This window comes from Tyto alba, unplaced genomic scaffold, assembly GCF_018691265.1.
Source record: "Tyto alba isolate M040663 unplaced genomic scaffold, T.alba_DEE_v4.0 Super-Scaffold_1, whole genome shotgun sequence".
Classification (NCBI taxonomy): domain Eukaryota; kingdom Metazoa; phylum Chordata; class Aves; order Strigiformes; family Tytonidae; genus Tyto; species Tyto alba.
In genome coordinates this window covers 28,473,410-28,493,100 of record NW_024881261.1, presented here as the reverse complement: position 1 = coordinate 28,493,100, position 19,691 = coordinate 28,473,410, and the positions used below count along the sequence as shown (strand labels likewise).

Below are 19,691 nucleotides of genomic sequence, written 5' to 3'. Positions count from 1 at the left end.
TAGAAGAGAAACAAAGACAGGTTTTTCCACTAAGCTTTGTACTGAAATGGTTAAAAAATTACAGCAATGCTTGAGAATAGCAAACAAGAAAACTGTAATGTTTAGTTACTAGAACTAAGAGTACTTTTCCATTCACAGACCACAAAGAGCTTTTACAATATTGGATCTCTAGCACCATAAATTTGAGGAGGAAATAAAGGGTGAAATGGAAGAGATTTGGCCAATAACTGAAATGACAAGGAAACCATTTTTCCTAACTCCTTATGTGACATTTTGTCCTCTGCAGCCTGTCAAGCACTTCTTGACAAGCCAGTGTGATGCCCTCTCAGCAGCCACAATCCCAAGAGATCATGTAGGTTATTCTTTTCCACATAAAGAATCCTGATATGCAGAAGCTCTGACAATAAGCTGTTCATTCAAGTTCTTATTATTTTACCAAATACGAACAAACCTCCCTTCAGATACCTACACTAGTTTTCTTTGTAGGGCATTTACATTCACGTGGCTCTTAAGTGTTCCTCTACTTCTAAGGCCAAGAGTGAAAAATGCGCATTAGCAGCATCATATTCATCACTGTATGCCTTAAAATCAGAGGAAAGCACTCGATTTCCAGTAAGAGCATGTCTTTTCATTCCACCACTAATCATCTGACACTGTAGTGTTTTCCCTAAAACACACTTAATGTTTTTATTAAGAAATTAAATCTATTCATGAACCCAGGGACATGAACTACAGCATCTTTGGGCACCGACACTTGTCCTGCAGGTGACATACCACTGGACTATAAAAGCAATCCTGGTTTTTAAAATTCCGTATTTCCTAAGTGAACTTATTGCTCTCTGTGCCAAATTAAATTCTGAAAGGGTCTCAAAACCAACACAAAAGGTGAAATTGAACTTAATGACAGTTTTGCAGCTGAAACCCACAAAGCTTGATCTTATCCAAAATTATTTCACTTCTACCACAAAATTCATAATAGACCTTAAGCTCCCTTTGAACACCTCTGTTTGAAAAAACAGACCCATATTAGCAGTCCATTACAAGTCACAAATACTAGTCTAGACATTACACATATTGCCTCCTTCTTTAATCTTCTCCGACTCACATATATCTGCATGTACTAGGTTATGTTTGTCCACATGACTTTCTTGGTAATTTGAATATCTCAAAAACCCTGGCCTGAAAATTGCTCTATAAATACCCCGTGCATCAGTTTTACTTACAGCAGTGATTAATTGAAGAATCTGAGCTGTTACTACCTTGAATAAGAAATAAACGTCACTCAGCAGGCCATAAATAATGAGAGCTGCCAATAAAAAACATACGAATCATACTACAAGTCAGAAGCATGCAAGCATACTATCTGGAAAAAACAAGTACATCCTTGCAACAAAAATATACTGATTCCTTGTTTCATCAAACAGCTATAAAACTTTATGAACAATAGCTAACTTTGTGCAAAATATCCTTCCCTGATTTATCATGGATAAGCTTGTGGATGCAAACATTCAGGGATTTTTTTATTTTTAAGAGGCTGAATCATAAGGATAGATCCAAGCTCTCTGAAGGCAGCAGAGCTTGTCATAATGTTTGGACTCTTTTCCTACTAGTGCATTTACTTTTTTGTGGTTTTTTTTCCTTCATCATTTAACATACTGGTATTAAAGAACTGCTTGATTCTCATGTAACATATTGACTTTGTAAGGAATAAGTGAAACAAATTAATTCAGTTAGTAAAATTTACTTGTAATTAAAATACATCTATCATAACAAGATTAATTTTGCATACTGATGATTAGATTGTAAAGAAATACTGGGAAATAAAAGCAGCCTTCTGGCATATTGTATTGTTTTCCATAAGGTGTTTGTTAAACAGTGTAGCTATAGTACAATAATGGTTTTCACCATAAATCTGTTTATTTCATTAGTGGTTTTTTCTCTATTTTCAATAAATCTCTTTTGCATGTGGTAGCATAGGAAGAAAGACCACTTTAACAAGGCAACTCCTACTCTGCTTTACAATGGCTGTGGAGGGATGACATTGAATATTTGCTTTATTTATCTTTGACCGAGCTTATAGAGAGAAGGGTATAGCATGTTAAAATGTACATTCACATTTTAACACACACAAGTTACCACGTTTCTCACTTTTTCGCAGTAGGAATGATACACAGCGATCATTAACAGAGTTTTCAGTGAATGGATCAAGCAGTTTTCTAATAAATCAAACAGCCTGATGAAGAAAGATATCTTAAGTTACATTGTTCTCAGGAAATTAAAAATAGTTCACGGTACATGATACACATCAAGAGCTGTGAGTAATTATAATCATAGGCTAGCAAAAACAATCTACTTCATATTTTTTTATAGTGTTTTTGACTGTCATGTCTAAATGCTGCCTAAGTAAATGACTTCTACACTCAAATCTTAAGAACAGCTGTAATAGAAGAATCTGGTCTTTGCCCTCATCTTCAAACAGAGCCCCTCAGAACAGGTGGCTGTCTTTAAATTTGTCTTAGTGTTTTCTAAGGGGTTTTGGAGTGTTTAAGGAGTCGGTTGCTCCAGTCTCAAACCACTCTTTTCACTGTCCAGTTCCCCCATGAGCAAGCAGTCTGTTTCTGAATTTTCATGTGCTTTGCTCGAGGTCTTGCAAGATGCCTTCCTCCAGAAGAACACAGTAAATCAAGGGGTAATGCTCTTGATCTAGACCAAGGCAAAATTAGCAGTAATGTTTTCTTGATCCCACTCCCACACCTGCAGTAAATAACATCATTTCTCTGAAGCAGCTAATGACAGCAGCAACAATCTGGCTGTCAAACAAAATAACTAGCTTTTGCTTTTACATATCAGAAGCAACCCCAGATGACGAACAAGGAAATATGGATGGAACTGCCATGTGAAGAGAGCTAGATACAGCTTGTTTCAAAAATAATTACCTCTCTGAAATATCCTCCTATGGCTTGTTATTACATTAGATTTTCTTGTTCCTTTGCTGCAGCTGTCTTTAAAAAGAAAATTTTAAAAAAGCAAACACAGGTGTTTACTCAAGGATCAATTCACCTGCTGTTCCACTGCTCCACCTGCCCCTGTCACCTCACTACCTGGTCCAGCCGTACAGCTGGGATGACTCATCTCTGCATGAGTACATTTTTAAATTATGTACTTTCAAGGGGTTTGTTTCTACAACAGGAGAGGGAAGGATAAAGACCTTTCTTTAATACCACATCATTTATCTACTTTGCATCTTTCTTTTACCTGTTTCGAAGCAGCAAAGACACAGTGGTTGAATTCTTCGGGCTTCTGAATGCCAGGCTAATGCGCAATTCACCTCTTTGGAATGAAAGGCATCATAACTCAAGGGTATCTGCATCATCCTCCCCCAGATAATTTATTGAAGCAGCAAAAGGGAAAGAGCTTTCAAAGTTTGTTGCAAAATTTCAGATCTGTGTTTGAATGGAGTTGATGGATTTCCAGAAGCAGAGTGGAGTGATCTGCTTTGAATTAGCCATTATCTTTTACATCCCTCCATGTTTCCTGTCATCGCAAAAGAAGATGAGTTACCCTTTAACTTACTATGGAATAATCTCTGACTACCAGCAAAGGGGTAGTTAATGCTATTGGCAAGGATGATTTAGGAGACAATTTCAAAGCTCAGTTAACTATAAAAACAGAAGTCATACTAAAACAGCCTCATTCATTCTGCATAGCCAGTGTGAGGGAAGCGGGGATTAATACCACAACTGTCGGGAGACGTGACAGTATGATGAGAAACGGTAGTTTCTCACTCGAAAAATGTATCCAGATTTGCTGACAGGAATAGGTGTTAATCAACCTTTGCTACAATATAATATATAAAGTATGACATCAGTGCCCAGAACTGTCTAGGACCAGATCTGACAGGCCTAAGTGTATGAAGAGGAAATCCTTACCTTACAGATCAAGCAGATTAACCCTTACTTTACAGTTTTCTTATTTAAACAAACCAAGTAACCTGACAGCTGCAGACAGACCAGACAAACCTTTAGTAATAGGAAGAAGGCTTGATTCTGAATTTATTTTTAAATATATTCTTAAGCCTCCTATAATGAAAATGTCCATTGTTTCAGAAAGTTACTTTACAATCCTTTTTGTGTGTCTTAAGAACAGCAGGAAACAAATGCCCTCAAGTCATTTGACTGTCAGAAGTTTTTGTCTGCTTTGATTTTTTTTCTTCAATTGGCTTATTATTCTTACATCATCAAATACACGCACTTAAGTTTTTTCCACACAAAACCAACTCCCTTCCCAAAAAAGAGAGGGGCAGCTGTGTATTCAAAATTGTTTAACAAAAATTTTGTTACGGAATATTGTCACCTACAACAACGGTTCCCAGCATTTTGTATTGATCTGTGTCCCTCAATCCTCATCCTCTCTTTCATGACAACACGCATGTTTATCATCAAGGTTTTAATTGCAAAGACTACTGAACGAGTTGTTTAATATGGCTTCTCGGATCTTTACTATGGTTGACAGACCATCAGTAGCATGAAACCCATAGTTCAAGTAGCACATTTTCCCATAGATAGTCAGCTGCCAAGAGGCACAATACAGAAGCACTGACATCGAAAGAAAGACCACCATCTCTGGATCAAGTACCGAACTAAACCATAATTTAAGTATCACCACTCCAGAGAGAGTAAAACCAAATAAACTTGCAAATATTTATTTATGTACTTGATAAGCTGAGTCTTAATTTTATAGTAAGAAATCCAGACTTCTGCAAATGCAAAGCACCTAAAATGCACCTGATTATCCTCCAGCATTTTCAAAATAACAGTAACATTATTTAGTGAGACAAAAATCAGCAAAACAGTCCATGTGGCATATTTAATTTCTAGTATACTCATTTTATGTCAGTTTGCAACCTCCCACTTCATGTATTACCATACTACATCTTGTTATTGAAAAACAACCATATATATTTAAGATAGAGAGCCACTGCAAAACTTCAGTGTCTTACTCCATTGGTAGGATTGCTAGATGGTCTTTGCAAAGGGCTTGAAAACTCCATTAAATATTCACCCAAGTCTGACAGTGATCATGATGGCCATCACTGGCCGTTTGGTTCCCACAACAATCCAAATGGGTAACTTATTTATACAAACAGCTCTACTGAAATGATCAGCAATGAGAGAGTTGGCCATGACCATATCTGAATGACTTTTTTAAGACTTCAGTGTTAATGTCTCATTGAGATAAATGGAGAAATCTCTCCCTTCTACAGCTTTTATTCCAAAGTAATTTGCAAACTCTGGGAGTTGTCACCAGACTTGGCTTTCATTACTTGATGTTGTGAAAAGTTACTGTGGCAGACAGAATAGAAACTCATTTCAATGTGCTCTCCAGAAGCAAGTAAAGCATCTTTAAAAAAAAAAAAAAAACAAAAACAAACCCACACTATTAATAATAGTGGAAATTTCATTTCTCTTTTAATTACTTTACAGTCTACAGGTTGCCTGAAACCTAGGGGAAAAAAACAGCATTCATTAAGTGATACTAGAAAAGACTATGACCCCATTAAATGCACTAGTGAACCATTATATGAAAATCTTGCTCATTCTGCTTTTGACAGTACTTTCTGCATTGACAGTTTCCTGATTTCCCCTATACTTTGGTCTGTTTTCCCTCCTTAAGTAGATCTGACATTAGCAACATAAAAGAAACATGCATTTTAACACCACCTTTGCTGGAATTTCCCCAAGGAAGTAAGATAGGCACAGAAGCTGGAGTGTAATACCTGAATTAATTTGTTATGTTTTTTTTTTTAATTTCTTCTCTCACTGACAACTTTTAAGGTCATTCTTTCTAATCAGGGCTACATTTTGGGGCTCTGGTCAACCCTAACTACGTATGGGCTTCTAACAAAAAGGTACAGGCAGGTCTTTGTACAAAAAACATCAGTGTTCTTAACAGTTTGGGCAACATACTCCATGACACATGGGTGTATCTCCATCTATTATCTAGTGATACCTAAGGTCAGTCATAATTAAAGTTGCTAAATGGAGGTGTCTGTTGTAAAAAGGGAAAAATGAGGTGTTCTGCAGTTTCTCCAAGTCAACTCTGTGAGAATAATGCTCCTTCCAATCCTTTTAATTAATGAAAAAAGAGTTAAGGCTCAAGGTTTTCATTCTATTGTGAGACTGATGGTACTCACAAGCTACTCAAAAGCTATATGTGAAAAAAAAAAAAATCCAAACAAAACATTCCTCCCAGACAAAATCATGTCTGAAAAATCACAGATGCTGTGACAGTGTCTGCACTCTTTATCAGGACATTTGGAAAGGTAATCACATAGCCCAGTGCAATTTCATTTTCAAGAGCAGTTCCACACATTTGTAGGTTTCTGTCCAAATGCCAGAAAAGGTGACAAGGTAACAATTCTGCTTTAAATCAAGACTAACTAGGATTGAAGTCAGGCCTTGGAAAGAAGGAATAATAGTCTCTTTTCTTCATAGTGATTTCTTGCCTCTATCTTACATTCAGAATGGGACACAACCTATTGTTATGTCATGCTGGCACATAGAAGGTAAATGAAAATCTTCTCAGAATGGGAAATAGAATAACATTATAGGCTAGAACCGTATTTTCCCATAGTTTTATTTTGTAAAACACCTTATCAGTTCCTTCCATGAGACAAGTACAGCAAATCAACAGCAGTTAAGTAGCTCATGCCCCAAACCCCATTTTAAATTCAGCACATTTAAACATAAACACTTAATTTGAAAATGTTGTGGCATTACAATGAATGCATTATTACAGTGAAAGACACTAACTGTGAAACAGAACCAACAATGGAAAAATACAAGCTGCAGTTCTTCAAAGACTAAAATCTAGCAAAGCATTGTATTGATAAAAGGGAAAACTATAGGAGAGTTCTCAGCAGCCGAAGTCAAAACCAGATAAATGGTCCTGGCAATTGCAATTTAAGATTCAGGGTGGAAAATACTGACAGCAGAGTTATAATCCCAGCACTGATTTTTTCATGGTCTTTCTGCTATCATTAAATTCTCATTTAATAAGATTGCCTATCAAACCATAAATCTGGTTTAAGAAAATGGATCCTCAAATCCTGCGTCTACTTCAACAAATATTATCACTCCAATGCATGTCCCCTTCTGTCTGAAGAAAACCGTACTCTTTATTCTTCTGGCCGACAAGGTTAGGCCATACACGTATAGATTTTTTTTTTTTAAGGCCCTAATTGGAAATGCTCAGTGCCACTGTGAGGTCCCCGACTCATTGCCTGGGATTTCAGAACACTGAGCATGGCATTAGAACTTGATTTTTCAAAAGACAAAGAGCACCACATATTAGATATATCCCCCTGGGGATATTCTGGAAACCAGAAACTCCAGAAGCTCATCCTGACATCAAAGGCATCTAGCTCCTGTCTATTCAGCTGTTGATAATTAACAATATAAGTATTTTGATATCAACTCTCAAATTGCATTGACCCCAGACTCAAGTTATCATGATCTCAAAGATCCCTGGTTGATCAAACAGCAGGCATTAACTTCAACAGACATACAAGGGCTGCATTTGTCCTATTTCTCATAGCCTAAGCAAAAACCATAAGATGAAGTCAAAATTTTCCAACAAAGGTCATCTAACTCACCCAAGTTAGGACCAATTATACATAAGCAGCATCAATACATAGCTGTTCTACCTGTTCTTAAGATACTCCCAATGACAGAAGTCCCACGGTGACTGTAGACAACTGATTCCTGTAGCTCCCTGTGAACAAAATGCTTCCTGAATATTACTTGCTATGGTATAAGCCACATGTGTCTGGTTTCCACCATTACTTTGTTTTCACCATTACATCCACCTTTATAGTATTTCTGTATAGACTGAAAAACTTGAACTCTGTGCTTTCGCAGTTGTCTTTGTGAATAAATACTGCCAATCTTTTCTATTTTTCTTCAAAGACAGTATTCCCGAAACTACTTCTTATTACCCTTTGCATTTCAAGAAGTGTGAAGGCCAAAATGTACCACTCAAAACTGGATACTGCCAGTCATCATCAGGAAGTAGGCTAATGAGCCAGATGGACTTTTAGTGTGACTCCACGTGGGAATGCTTACATTATCACCACCACCAAGGATTAACATGGGGAGGGAAAAAAAAAAAAAAAACAAACAAAAAACCAAAAAAAACCCAAACTTTTGTCAGAGGAATTTTTTAGCAACAAAACATTTTATAAAATAAGTAAAAGTCCTTGTTACCAGTCTCCTTATTACTCTGACACATGTAACTACTATATTCAAACTAAACTGAGTTTGTGATTACCGACCTAAATACTTAAATAACGTGACTTTCCCTTATTGTCTCCTAGAAGTTGTGTTGTGGACAAGCAAATTCTGAAAGGCTTGAGACTTGTATAAATTCTTCTAATTTGCTTTCTAATTGTCAAGATGTCTATGCCATGATGCCAAGATTTCCTGCGTAGAGTCAAAGAACAGATTTTTTTTGAAAAAGTGAAAAATTCCCACTGAACTGAATGATGCCAGGAGACCAGGTTTTAATAAATTATTGAAAAAATTACAAAAACACAAACAAAAATAGAGCCTGTGGCAGCCAGATTTAAAAAAAAAAAAAAAAAAAAGGGGCGGGGTGGGTTGGGGCACAAGAAAAGGCAAGAAGTAAAACCTTGGCCTTTTTATTCTTATTAATTTTCTCTATGTATTTACTGCCCTGAAACTTCTGGTCCAATTTTCATTTCAAATTTCTCTAGACTAAAATTTGAGAAAGAGTTAAATAAAGACTTTCCCCAACAATAACAGGCTCACTTAAATGCCTTAATATTATAAGAAAAAAGCAATTTTTTAAATGTTTCCCTTTTTTACAGAGGTTTTACAGGTGATCTATCACTGTCTCTTAAGATGATCCTGCTTGCTGAATTTACAGAAACCAAGTTTTAAATGTTTGGGTTATTTTCTCTCTCTCCCTCCCTCTTTTTTAGAATAGAAAAAAATCTGGAAAACGTATGTTATAAACTCTCTCACTATACGAAAAGTCCTTAGCAAAGCAATTTAGGAAAACTCTTCTGATCTTCACAAAGGCAAAAGTTTATCAAAGCCATAAAACTGTTTAAAATGCTTTCTCATTCAGAGCATGTCAGCAATGCTGAATTGAAATGTGCAATAAAATTTATATTACAGCCATATTGTTCCCCCCTCATTACTTTAAAATTTATATGTTCAAACCCAAAATTTAAACACACCCATTGCTTTGTTTCATAATTGGGATTGGGATGAGCCATTGTATAGAAATCAGCTTCCCCGGTCCTTTTTATTTCAATGACATCCACATGCTCAGCTAGAACACCTTCCACCCTGAATTGCTCAAAAGTAGTAACAGGCAATCATAATTTCTTTGAATTTGTTTCTGTATTTCTTTCCATAGACACTGTGGCTATCGAAATACAAAGGGGGTACCTAGCATATAGCTCACCGTTCAAAAGCAGCACAAGTAATCCAAGGAAGCGGAGCACCAGAAACTGTTGCCGTATGTCTACAGTTCAAGGAATCAAAAAGCCTGTAGAAAGGTTTAAGGACAGATCTTACCTGGTCTAACTTAGGGAAGTCAGTTAGACTATTAAGAAGGCTACTTCTCAGAAAAAACTACCCAGTTAAATAGATAAATATACATAACACACATAGAGAAAACTTTGCTTATGCTGTCAGTGAAAAGTATCTCAAATGTGTATCTTAATCACATTGAGAAAGTGGTCAGGAGCATTGGCATCTAACCCTCAGATGACAAGGTAGGGACAAAGGTACCCAAATTAGCTCTAAACATACTACCCTGGATCCTGTAAACTAAGGCAACATGGAGCTCAGTGCCAGCTAACCTCACCTATGCTCCTGAGAAGGAACATCTGCTGCTTCCAAACTAGCTGGATCTTTGTATTCTGCAGGCAGCAAAAGAAGTTTGAGATGTTACACTTACTTGTAATGTGTTACTCATACAACAGGAAAACCTGTATCTCAGAGCCATGACAATTGTTAGCCTAGGTACACACCAGCAAAGTGGAACTTTACAGCAAAGGGTAGCGAAGAGAAATCTGACACCTCAATGTGTTGCCACAGTTTCAACTTTAGGAACTTCTGTGCAATTCTTTACAGGGCTTTGATTCACCAGTCCCAGTCTAAAATGCTTTGCTGATATGGCATAAACCTAAGCATATGCTTAAGTACTTCAGAGATGTGAGAAGGCTCCATTAAAGTGCTTTACAAAATGATGTTCTTCATACTGGAGGTGCCAAAGCAGCACCTTGTTGCTGTTATTAATAATGAGCATTGGGTACTTTCTCCAAAGGTCCTGTCAGAACTTCCCAGTTATCATAACAAAATTTCACATGACCATATCAGAACAGCCAATGCCCTCTACCCACATCCATTCTCATTCCCTTACTCTCAAATTTAATATTTTCATTTCTTCCCCCCTGAAAATAAACTTCTCCTTTTCCTAGTAAGATCAAAACTTTTCCTTTTCCTGATGAGAGTTTTTGTATCCTCTCTTTTTCCCTCCCCATTATTTAGATTTCACGAATGGCAGGCACCCTTTTGTCTTATAGTCTTTCAGACCACAAAGCAAAAGCAATACAATTTAGAAATATTTTCATATAATTTGTCAGTGTCTGTTTTTATTCTTTGTAAAAGAAAGCCCGATTTCAGTCCTAGGGTACATGCACATTTCAAATCCCCTCCTACTTTGAGATGGCTGAATGTCACAAATGTATGTATTAATCATTCTATACTGGGTATTCCCATCCAAACAGACACAATTCATTTACTATATATTAAAAAATCAGCCGTTTAAAGCCATAGATGGCTGTTATGGGCTAAATTTCAGTAAGACATAGTTTTTCTTTGACTTCATGTTCCATTTGATTTGTATTAATTCAAATTCTTTCTCCTCTCCCCCCAAACAGCAGGAATGCTGGCGGTCAGTATCTTCCTCCCAAATGCACAGCAGCAGCACAGAGAGCTACTTTCAACCTGATGGGTAATTTCTGAGGAACATGGTGGCAGGAGGTAGAGAAGGTAGCCTAGAGAATCAAATCTATTCTCACCAACATGTTGCTAACCATTCATATTTCTTATATCATCATTTCTCTTTGCACAGAAATACTTTTCAATGTCTACTTTAGATAATAGGATATGGAAAGGCCACCTTATGAACAAAGGCAAAAAAAAACTCCAGAAGCCAACCAGTGTAGAAGTATCCTCTTAAGGGAGTCAGAGGGAGCTGCTCTGCAACATCCTTGTTAGAATCCAATCTGAAAGTCTCAGATCTTGATGTAGGAACAGTGTGGTAAAGAACTACCCAAAAATATGAATCTACTCTTCACAAAAACGGAGAAACTTCTCTGTGCCTTTAAGCCACTGAGAGATTTAAGTCTCATCTCCAAGTCAGCTTTGGGATGGCATAGACGGGACTAATGGTTGCCTGCTCCAATTCAGTGGCGAAACTAGTCTTCAGAGGTACATGAAAATCTGGTCTACTGATGTCAATATGACTTTTGCCATTTTACACATGAAAAGAACAGATAATGGGATTGTCTGTGTCAGAGAAGTTGGTGTCTCTGAATTAGGAGAAAAACCTCGATTTAATTTTATTACTGGAGTGTGAAAATTGTCTCAATTAAAAGAAAGCCAAAATGGACACTAAAAAAGCCCCACCCATTACAGCAACACAGGCAACTTTGTTATATCAGTTAAATATAATGTTTAATTAGTTTTCTAAATGCGTACGCTGAAAAGCCATTAAATAGTCATTAGGAGTAATATATCCATTTTCTTTTTACAATCACCTGCTTTACTTAGCAAAATTTCTGAAGTAATTCAGTCAAACAACATTTTTGGTACTATTATCCCAGTCAAGTTCTCAATTCCCTTTTTTGACTGTGATCACAGCAATTTTCCCTTAAGCTCTAAAGCGCTGATGATCATCTTTCTTTTGGCAGATTTACAGAGCATCTCTTTTAGGTAAAAATGCAGCTGGTATGTTTATGGTCCCATTTCAGGATCCAGAAATCTGAAACTATTCAGCTATTTTTATGAAGTAATCTTTAAGAAAACCAGTTTTGTGTTCTCCTTATGTGGAGAAAAAAGACAACACGCCTGAAGAATAAAATGGCTTTAGATACCTTTTAAAAAAATAAACAAACAAACAAAAAAACCCAACAAAACGAAACCTGACCTCCAAAAGGAGCAAAACCCATCTGGCTATTCACACCTCAGCTGATTTACTATTTTATTAACAAAACCTTTCTCAGTATCTTTATTAACTAGCAACATATCTACATGAAAACTTGTCAAAAGGCTCATGATGACTTCGCCAAAACATTGTGGAAGTGGCCATTATATCCCACTGATGAAAGACAAGATCCCACTGTAAAAATAAAGCCTTTGAACAGATTTTATTCTACAGCTACCTACAGCTTCTCTGGTGCTGTTTTTTTATTGATGCATTGTCACTCTAGAGATTCTGTGAAATTTCCAGTGTGTTTTCCCCAGTTTGTGTCAGCTCCAGTATGCCCCAGGATGGGGTTATATGATAGGCAATCAACAATGCATATGATATGCAAAGCAGAATGTTACTGATTGTGGTATTTTACAGAAAACTAAGAGAGAGTGTGAGACAACGAGCAAATCTGTAGCACAGCTGTTAACTGAACTTGAATCCTGATCTAACCAAACTAACATGCAAACCTCAAATCTGTCCTTCTCTTACAGTAATTGCTTTATTTATACTTGCAATGTTTTGGTTGTTTGCTTTCCAAAATGTAATAGAGTTTAAAAAGAAAAAAAAAAATCATCTGAAGAATAAAAAATTCCAAAGTTTCTTTTGAATAATTTGGTGAATTTTTAAACTCTGCTTCTGCCAAACCAAACCAAAGTAGAAAGTAAGAGCTAAGATCAGACTGTGCACTATGAATGTGCCTCAATCCTGAAAGTGCATGCTCTTAACAAACTCCTCGATCACAGAGGGAATCACCATCTGTGTTAGAGTAAATTTTTAAACGTTACTATTACAAACACTCACACTCAATAAGCAGTGTTGGGCAATTTGTTAAGTTTCAAAACCAAGAGACAATTCCAGTCAATCACCATCTGTCACCACTTTCGGTTCTGCTGGAAAGCTGAAGGATGTCAACGTATGGATAAAGCAAATCCTCTGCTCACAGCGGATGGACTCTAAGTGACCTTTACACAAAAAGGCTCTCTAGAAAACACTGAGCTCCTACAGCATGGACTTTTTCCAAGCCATGGTATACTTGTGCTGCTGGTTTGCATTATGGGGGAGATAGCAGCCCAGAAGAAGCAGGGACTATGAATTCTTGTTTGCTGTTTGTATGCCTCCTTTACATATGCAGTATGCATAAAACAGTACAGTTGCCAGATGAAGTACTGAGAAGAGAGCTACTATTTGGTTTCCCTCAAACCAGTTACCTCAATTCAGATCCTAAAAAGACTAGGCTTAGTACGCGCCTTGTTACCAGCCTGAGCGGTGGTGCCAAGAATGCAAGCACAGCAACAAGTGAGCGTATCCTTCCCCTCCTGCCAGAGGCCAAAGTGGGGGAGAGGGGAAGAAAAGGAGATTAATACAATACATGTTTTCTCACCAGCCATATCTGTCATTTCACTAAAATAAGAAATAAAAATACAAAATTTAAAAGACTATAATGACATACAGGTAAAGAACCAAACATGGGTATGCTACTGTACGTGCATCTTGTGCATCAGGTGCTGAACCAACACTGTCATACAAACTGATTGCTTATGTGAACACTACAATAAACCTTGTCTGTTAATAAAAGCCTAAGGAATGAGTTTTTTAGCATTAAAATGCTGGCTTTTTATAATCTTCATGTTAGTTTCCCTTATGCTGCCTTTACGATAGAAACAAAAATCCATGAATGAAGCAAAAGACCAAGAGTCCAACAAACTGACTGGCAGAACTAATCAAGCCAATACTGAGTATTGCCCTGACACACCCCCTGAGAAGGCAGGCTGATAGGCAAGTACAGGCATCTGAGTGACAGAAGGTACAGCAAAACTAACAATGAGAAGTAAAGGAAATGAAATATAACACAAAGACAGATCCTATGAGCATGAGTGAAAAAAACAATACGGTACATTACTTCTTGTGAAATGGAAAACGCTGCAGCTTGTGAACTTCAGTGCAAAATTTAATTTGTGGAAGAACTGGAAGGTGAAGGAGGAGAGAGACTACTCCTAGATGGCCACAGAGGGCCCCGGCACCTCCCCTGGAAATTAGCTGGGGATGAACCCTGCAATCAGTCCTGCGCGGGTGGAAGCAGATGACCCGAGCGAGAGGAAGCGCTGGCCCCACCAGCGGGCTGTGAGACGCCTGGGGAAGCGCGTAAGATGCTGAGCCTTTTGTCAGAGAAAAGTAATGAAGTAGGAAGGAACTGAAGTGTCACAATTAATTCTCTTTTCCCTACCAAAAAGAGCAGCGATGTTTGAAATTTCCTCATAATTCTTAGGCCCTCTCCAAGTAAGACATGTAAGATCTAATGAAGTGCCTCTCACTTTTCTCCACAGAATCCCTTTGCCCTTGCCCTACAGTCAGGGTTATAATCTCAACACAGTAAAATCAAAATCACATATTGTCTGACCAGATAACTGCCAAAATGACAGGCACACAAATTTATGTCTGTCTTTAGCCTGGTCCCTGACTCAAGTCAATGGTCCGTGCTCCATCGTTTGATCTGACTAGCACTGTTTTGATCTAAATACGTTAGTGCACAGGCAATCTTTTTTTTTTGAAGAATCACATAGGTGTTCTTTTCCTAGGGAAAACATCTGTTTTCTATCATGAAATACAAATATTACACAAAATATCAAAACTTTGGGGAAAAGAACGTCAATATTTGCACAATTGGTTTCTAAAGTCTGTCCTTGATCTGGATGCATGAGTTGAGCCAGTACTTGTAAATTGTAACCAGTCAAAATAAAACATTAACAGTAACCTTAGCAGCACAAAAATGCACTGGAAGAATCAATCCCATATAGTGGTTAAATGACTATCAGAACTAATACATTCATCAGTACTTTCATATCACAGTCAATAAAATATTTGAATAATCTATATTCAACAGCGCATTTGTTAAAGTAGCATCTCTTATTTCCATGTAGAAGCAGGTTTCCCTTCCAATTTTACAAAATATGCATTGTGTAATGCTTATAAACTTTATTCACTGAAAACTGATTATCTCTTCAAAAAATATTCTCTTTAATAACAAAAATTACTTTCCAGACAAGACAATCCTACCAAGTCTTTCCCACAGGCACTCTTTTCTACACTTAACTGAACAAGTCTTTCTCTTATATCAATGAGCTTTCAGAAATGAATTAAAACTCCAGTGCCAAACAGCCACGCAGCGTGGTGTGCAAGTAAACACCCTGAAGCCCTACAACTGACAAGATGGAAACCTTTTGAAAAATACATATTTGCACTCCATAATAAAAATCTGCATTTCTTTTAATTGATATTGATGAGAGAGACAGAAGTCTTAATTTGAGAAGAAAGATTCCTTTTATTTTCTCTATTGCCAGGCTGTTGCATGTTAATACCAGTGCCTGCAGGAGACTCACGCATTGCTCATGGTGCAAAAGCTGCAAGGCTGCAGCCTTTCTGCTTCAGAACAAGCTGTCCAGTGTGCTTTTTGAAGCCCACCAATACAAAAGAATCAGATGTAATCCCTTCAACTAACAGCACGCTCACCAGACTGATTAATCCACCTCACTTGGTAAAATGCAATCTTGTTCCAAGTTAGAGAAAACCTTTGGGTTAGTTGTGCGCACATGTTTTGAGAACTACTGCAGTTTTCAGATTTCCAGAACCCCCCAGTTAGACAAACCAAATATGTACCAACAGGAGGTGCAAGGGTATCACTGAACATTAACTTTGGGTGGGAATCCTCTATGATGATGTCTTGCCCAGGTGAGAGAGATTCCTCCACAGCACAACATAGTTACCAGTGAATAATCTCTGGCTTTCCCCTAGGATGAAGCCCACCGAAATTTCACTGCATTCCTCCTGCCAGGTGACTGCAGCATCACACATAAAATAGCTCTATTTCTAAACTGGAACTCTGTGCACGCAGGGATTTTGCCAATACCTCCAAGACATAATTACTCATCTTACCCCTCTGTCAACTAAGCTTTTATTACATAAATAGGAATTAGTGTTCACACATCCAAACAATGTGAAACAGTGCTTCTCCAGCAACAGACACCCATATGACATTGCTAATATGCTAGACTTCTTGAAATAACTATGAATACAATTACCCTAAAGTGTGATCCTAAATGTATACAACTTTTCCTTCCCCATAGTTTTAGTAAAAATTAAGGAGAATCAAGTATTAAGCCTCACCAGTCAAAGCTGAGAGCATAAACAAAATTAATATTTGCAATTATAAGCAAGTGGTATTTTTTTATATAAAAAACATCTACTTGGCAATCTGTCCTACTCAGTAAATTAACTCCTATAATATTCCTCCAAGCTATGGACAGATCCAAGAGTTAACAATTTATGGTCACATTTAATAAGAAAAAGTCTTTCAAACTGATTTCCAACTGTTTATGTGTAATACCTAAAGGAGGACAGTTTAGATATCTGTCTTGAGTGGGGAGAACACACAAAGACAACTCCCGTTCCCGCCCGTGACTTTCACAGTGAAATTCATATAAAGTTATACACCTGAAAGTAAAATCAAATGACGGTCCAACTGAAAGGGAAACTATCAAGAAAGACGCCGTACAAGAAAGCAGCTCAGGAGTTCCAAGCACCAGCTAGCTCAGTATATACAACATACTGGGGAATCACAGCATGAATAGGAGCAAGTTCATCTGTCCAGCTTAAATGGAAATCACTGAAAATGATTTTCAAGCAAATGTATCTGACTCATTTTGGCTAATGAAAACATACCCCTCAGAATGAAGAACTTGGGTAAATTGCGTTTCTCCTAATTCTGCCAAAAACATTAAAGAAAATGGATTTGCCAAAGATAAAAGCAAAGTAGGCGTAATAGATCATCCATTAGCAATACAAGTATGGCTAATTCTTCCTGACAGTGAAATGACTCGGGATACAACTCATTCTATTTTGTTTTGTTTTTTGTTTTTCTTGGGGTTTTTTTTTGTTTGTTTGTTTTGATTTTTTTTTTTTTAATAAGTGTTTAGACGTGGTGTATCCCACATATTTTATTCCCAGACATCCTAGGTTTGAGAGTACCAGAGAGTTTTTATGAAGATCAGGCCTTAACAGTAGTGTACTAAAAAGAGAAAAATAAGGGCAACTTGAAGTATTTTAGCATACTCAAGAAACAATGCAACAAAATAGAGGCTTTATCATCTCTGCAAGTTACAGAGAGTAGTTTAAGATGGTGTGAACCAATACAATTAATTTGAAACAATAACTGGAAGGAACAAGTTGCCCATTTTACAGAGAATCACAAGTCCAGAACTGACAGTCCACTTTACTCTCTGTTATACCACCTAGTGAGCTACTGGACTGTTCCGGGGTTTGCTTTTTTTCATAAATGCATTTTTGGTGCAGAAGGTTGTATTGCGTTCTGTAGCAAACAACAACTTTGATTTATTCAGAAATGCATCAGCAAACAAAGCCATATGGAAGAAAGAGAGATATAATGGATTTTCTGTTTACTTTAGAAACTTGACATCTGCAGATAGCATCATCCAAGTTACGATCCAGTAACTTTTCGTATTTTGGTCATTTTCATTTATCAACCCAAACCCCTTTTAATCTGATGCCGCAAAAAAGCTCTGGGAGAGGGACAACTGAGAAGGAATAACGATTTAGAAACTTAATAGGAATACACTTGAATGCTCTTCCCTTCCACATCATAAATTTAAAGAACAAGGAAACTCACATCTGTTCTAACTTAGCCTTCGAGCTTAAAAAGCAGAGAAAAAGTATTGGGGTTGTTTATACCTTGTTCGTATTTTGGGAAAGGTTTTCGGAGCCGGACCCAGCCGCCGGTGGCACCGCTCACCCACGCCCCGCAAACTTCCCGCGGGGCCGGGCTCGGCGGTACTTACCCTGGCAGAGGAGGAGGAGGAGGAGGCGGCAGCCGGCCGGCCGCCCCGCGGAGGGCATCTTCCCCCGCGCCGGGACCCCTGCGGCCCCGCCTCGGCCGCCGGCGCGGCGGGCAGCCCCGGGCGGGTCCCCGCGGGCGCTCAGGCGGGCCGGCCCATGGCCCGGGGCGGCGGGACGCACCCGGCCGGCCGGGGACGGGACGCACCGCGCCGGGATGCTGCTTCGGGATGCCGGGATGCCTCTTCGCCGGCTCCTTCCGTCGGTCCCCCCCCGGGGCCCGCCCCGCGGTCACCGGCCGGGAAAAAGCGCCCTTGTCCTCTCAGCGGCTCCGGCGCCTCTCGGGCTCTGCAGGGAGAAGCCGAAGTCACGGGCGCAGCCCCGCTCCGCCGCGCCGCGCCTGCCGCCGAGCCCCCCGCGCTGCCCGGGCGGCGGCACCGCCCGCCTCGGACCAGCCCCCGGCTCCTCCTCCGCGCCCGGCCGCGGCCGCCGCTCCGCGCTCCCCGGGCCGCTCGGGGCCGCCCCGCACTCACCGCCCCGCCCGGCGGGCAGCCCCCGCTCCGCTCCGCCCTGCCCGGCCCTGCCCGGCCCTGCCCGCGGAGGGGGGCGCGGAGGGGGGCGCGGCGGCGGCTCCGCCCCGAGCATCCCCGCGGGCAAGGTGCGGGGAGCCGGGGCCGCCCCCCACGGGGTCCCGCTGCAGCGGCCCCCGCAGGGGGGTAGCGGGGCGCGGGGGGAGATGGAGGAGGAGGAGGCGGCTGGGGTGGGGTGGGGTGGGGTGTGGGGGGAAGGAAGACAGGCGAGCCGCGCAAACACACCAGGTGCGAGACAAAGCGGGGACAGGCGCTGCGGCACCAGGATGTATCCCCGTGGCCGCCTCCCCCCGCCCCAAACACATTAAACGTGTTGAATAATTAATCCTTGGGAGAGGAGGCAGTTTTTGCTTGATGATGGGAGAACGCTGTAAGAGATAAGCTCTACCTGGCAGGCAACCAAAGTAACCCGGAACGCAAGCATCCCGCTCAGCGGCGAAACGCCACTTTCAAACCGCAAGCGGGAAGAAAACAAAAACAGCAGCCACCACTAAAAAAATAATAATAAAAAAAAAAATAAATAAACCCGACCTACCCAAGCCAAACCAAAAATACGCTGTAACAACAGGTCGGGCTGGCCGAGGCGGGCAGCCGGGAAGAGCCGCCGCTCCCACGCGCGGCCCGGAGCACTCGCCGCGCCGCGGCCGGACCTGCCCCCGCCCGGCAGAAGCGCCGGCGCTCGCCCCTCGCCCCCCCGGGCCCCCCCGCAACCCCCCGGGACGGGGCGGCCACAGCCCCGCAACCACCCCCGCGCAGGCTCCGCGCTCCCCAGCGCCAAGCAGCGGCCCCCGCCCGCCCGGAGGGGCCACCGCGACCTGTGGGCTGAAGGAAAAACCTGCCCCCCCCTTCCCTTCACCTCTCCTCCCCGGCCATCTTCAACCTGCTGGGGAAATACTCTCTCCCCCCACCTCCCCCGGCTGCTGTTGCCCCGGCACAACCGCGCTGCTGCAGGGATCCAGCCCCGAT

The 19,691-nt window shown here is 40.3% G+C and overlaps 1 protein-coding gene across 1 annotated transcript in view; it reads right to left on the bottom strand.

The window, feature by feature from the left end:
- Positions 1-18,610, bottom strand: part of RET (ret proto-oncogene) — an 87,950-nt gene extending 69,340 nt beyond the window's left edge. Inside the window, exon 1 of the mRNA XM_042790319.1 lies at positions 18,141-18,610. Within this exon, the coding sequence (XP_042646253.1) occupies positions 18,141-18,198 (58 nt within the window). The 5' untranslated portion in view covers positions 18,199-18,610. The remainder of the gene's footprint in view (positions 1-18,140) is intronic.
- Between the last annotated feature and the right edge of the window lie 1,081 nt (positions 18,611-19,691).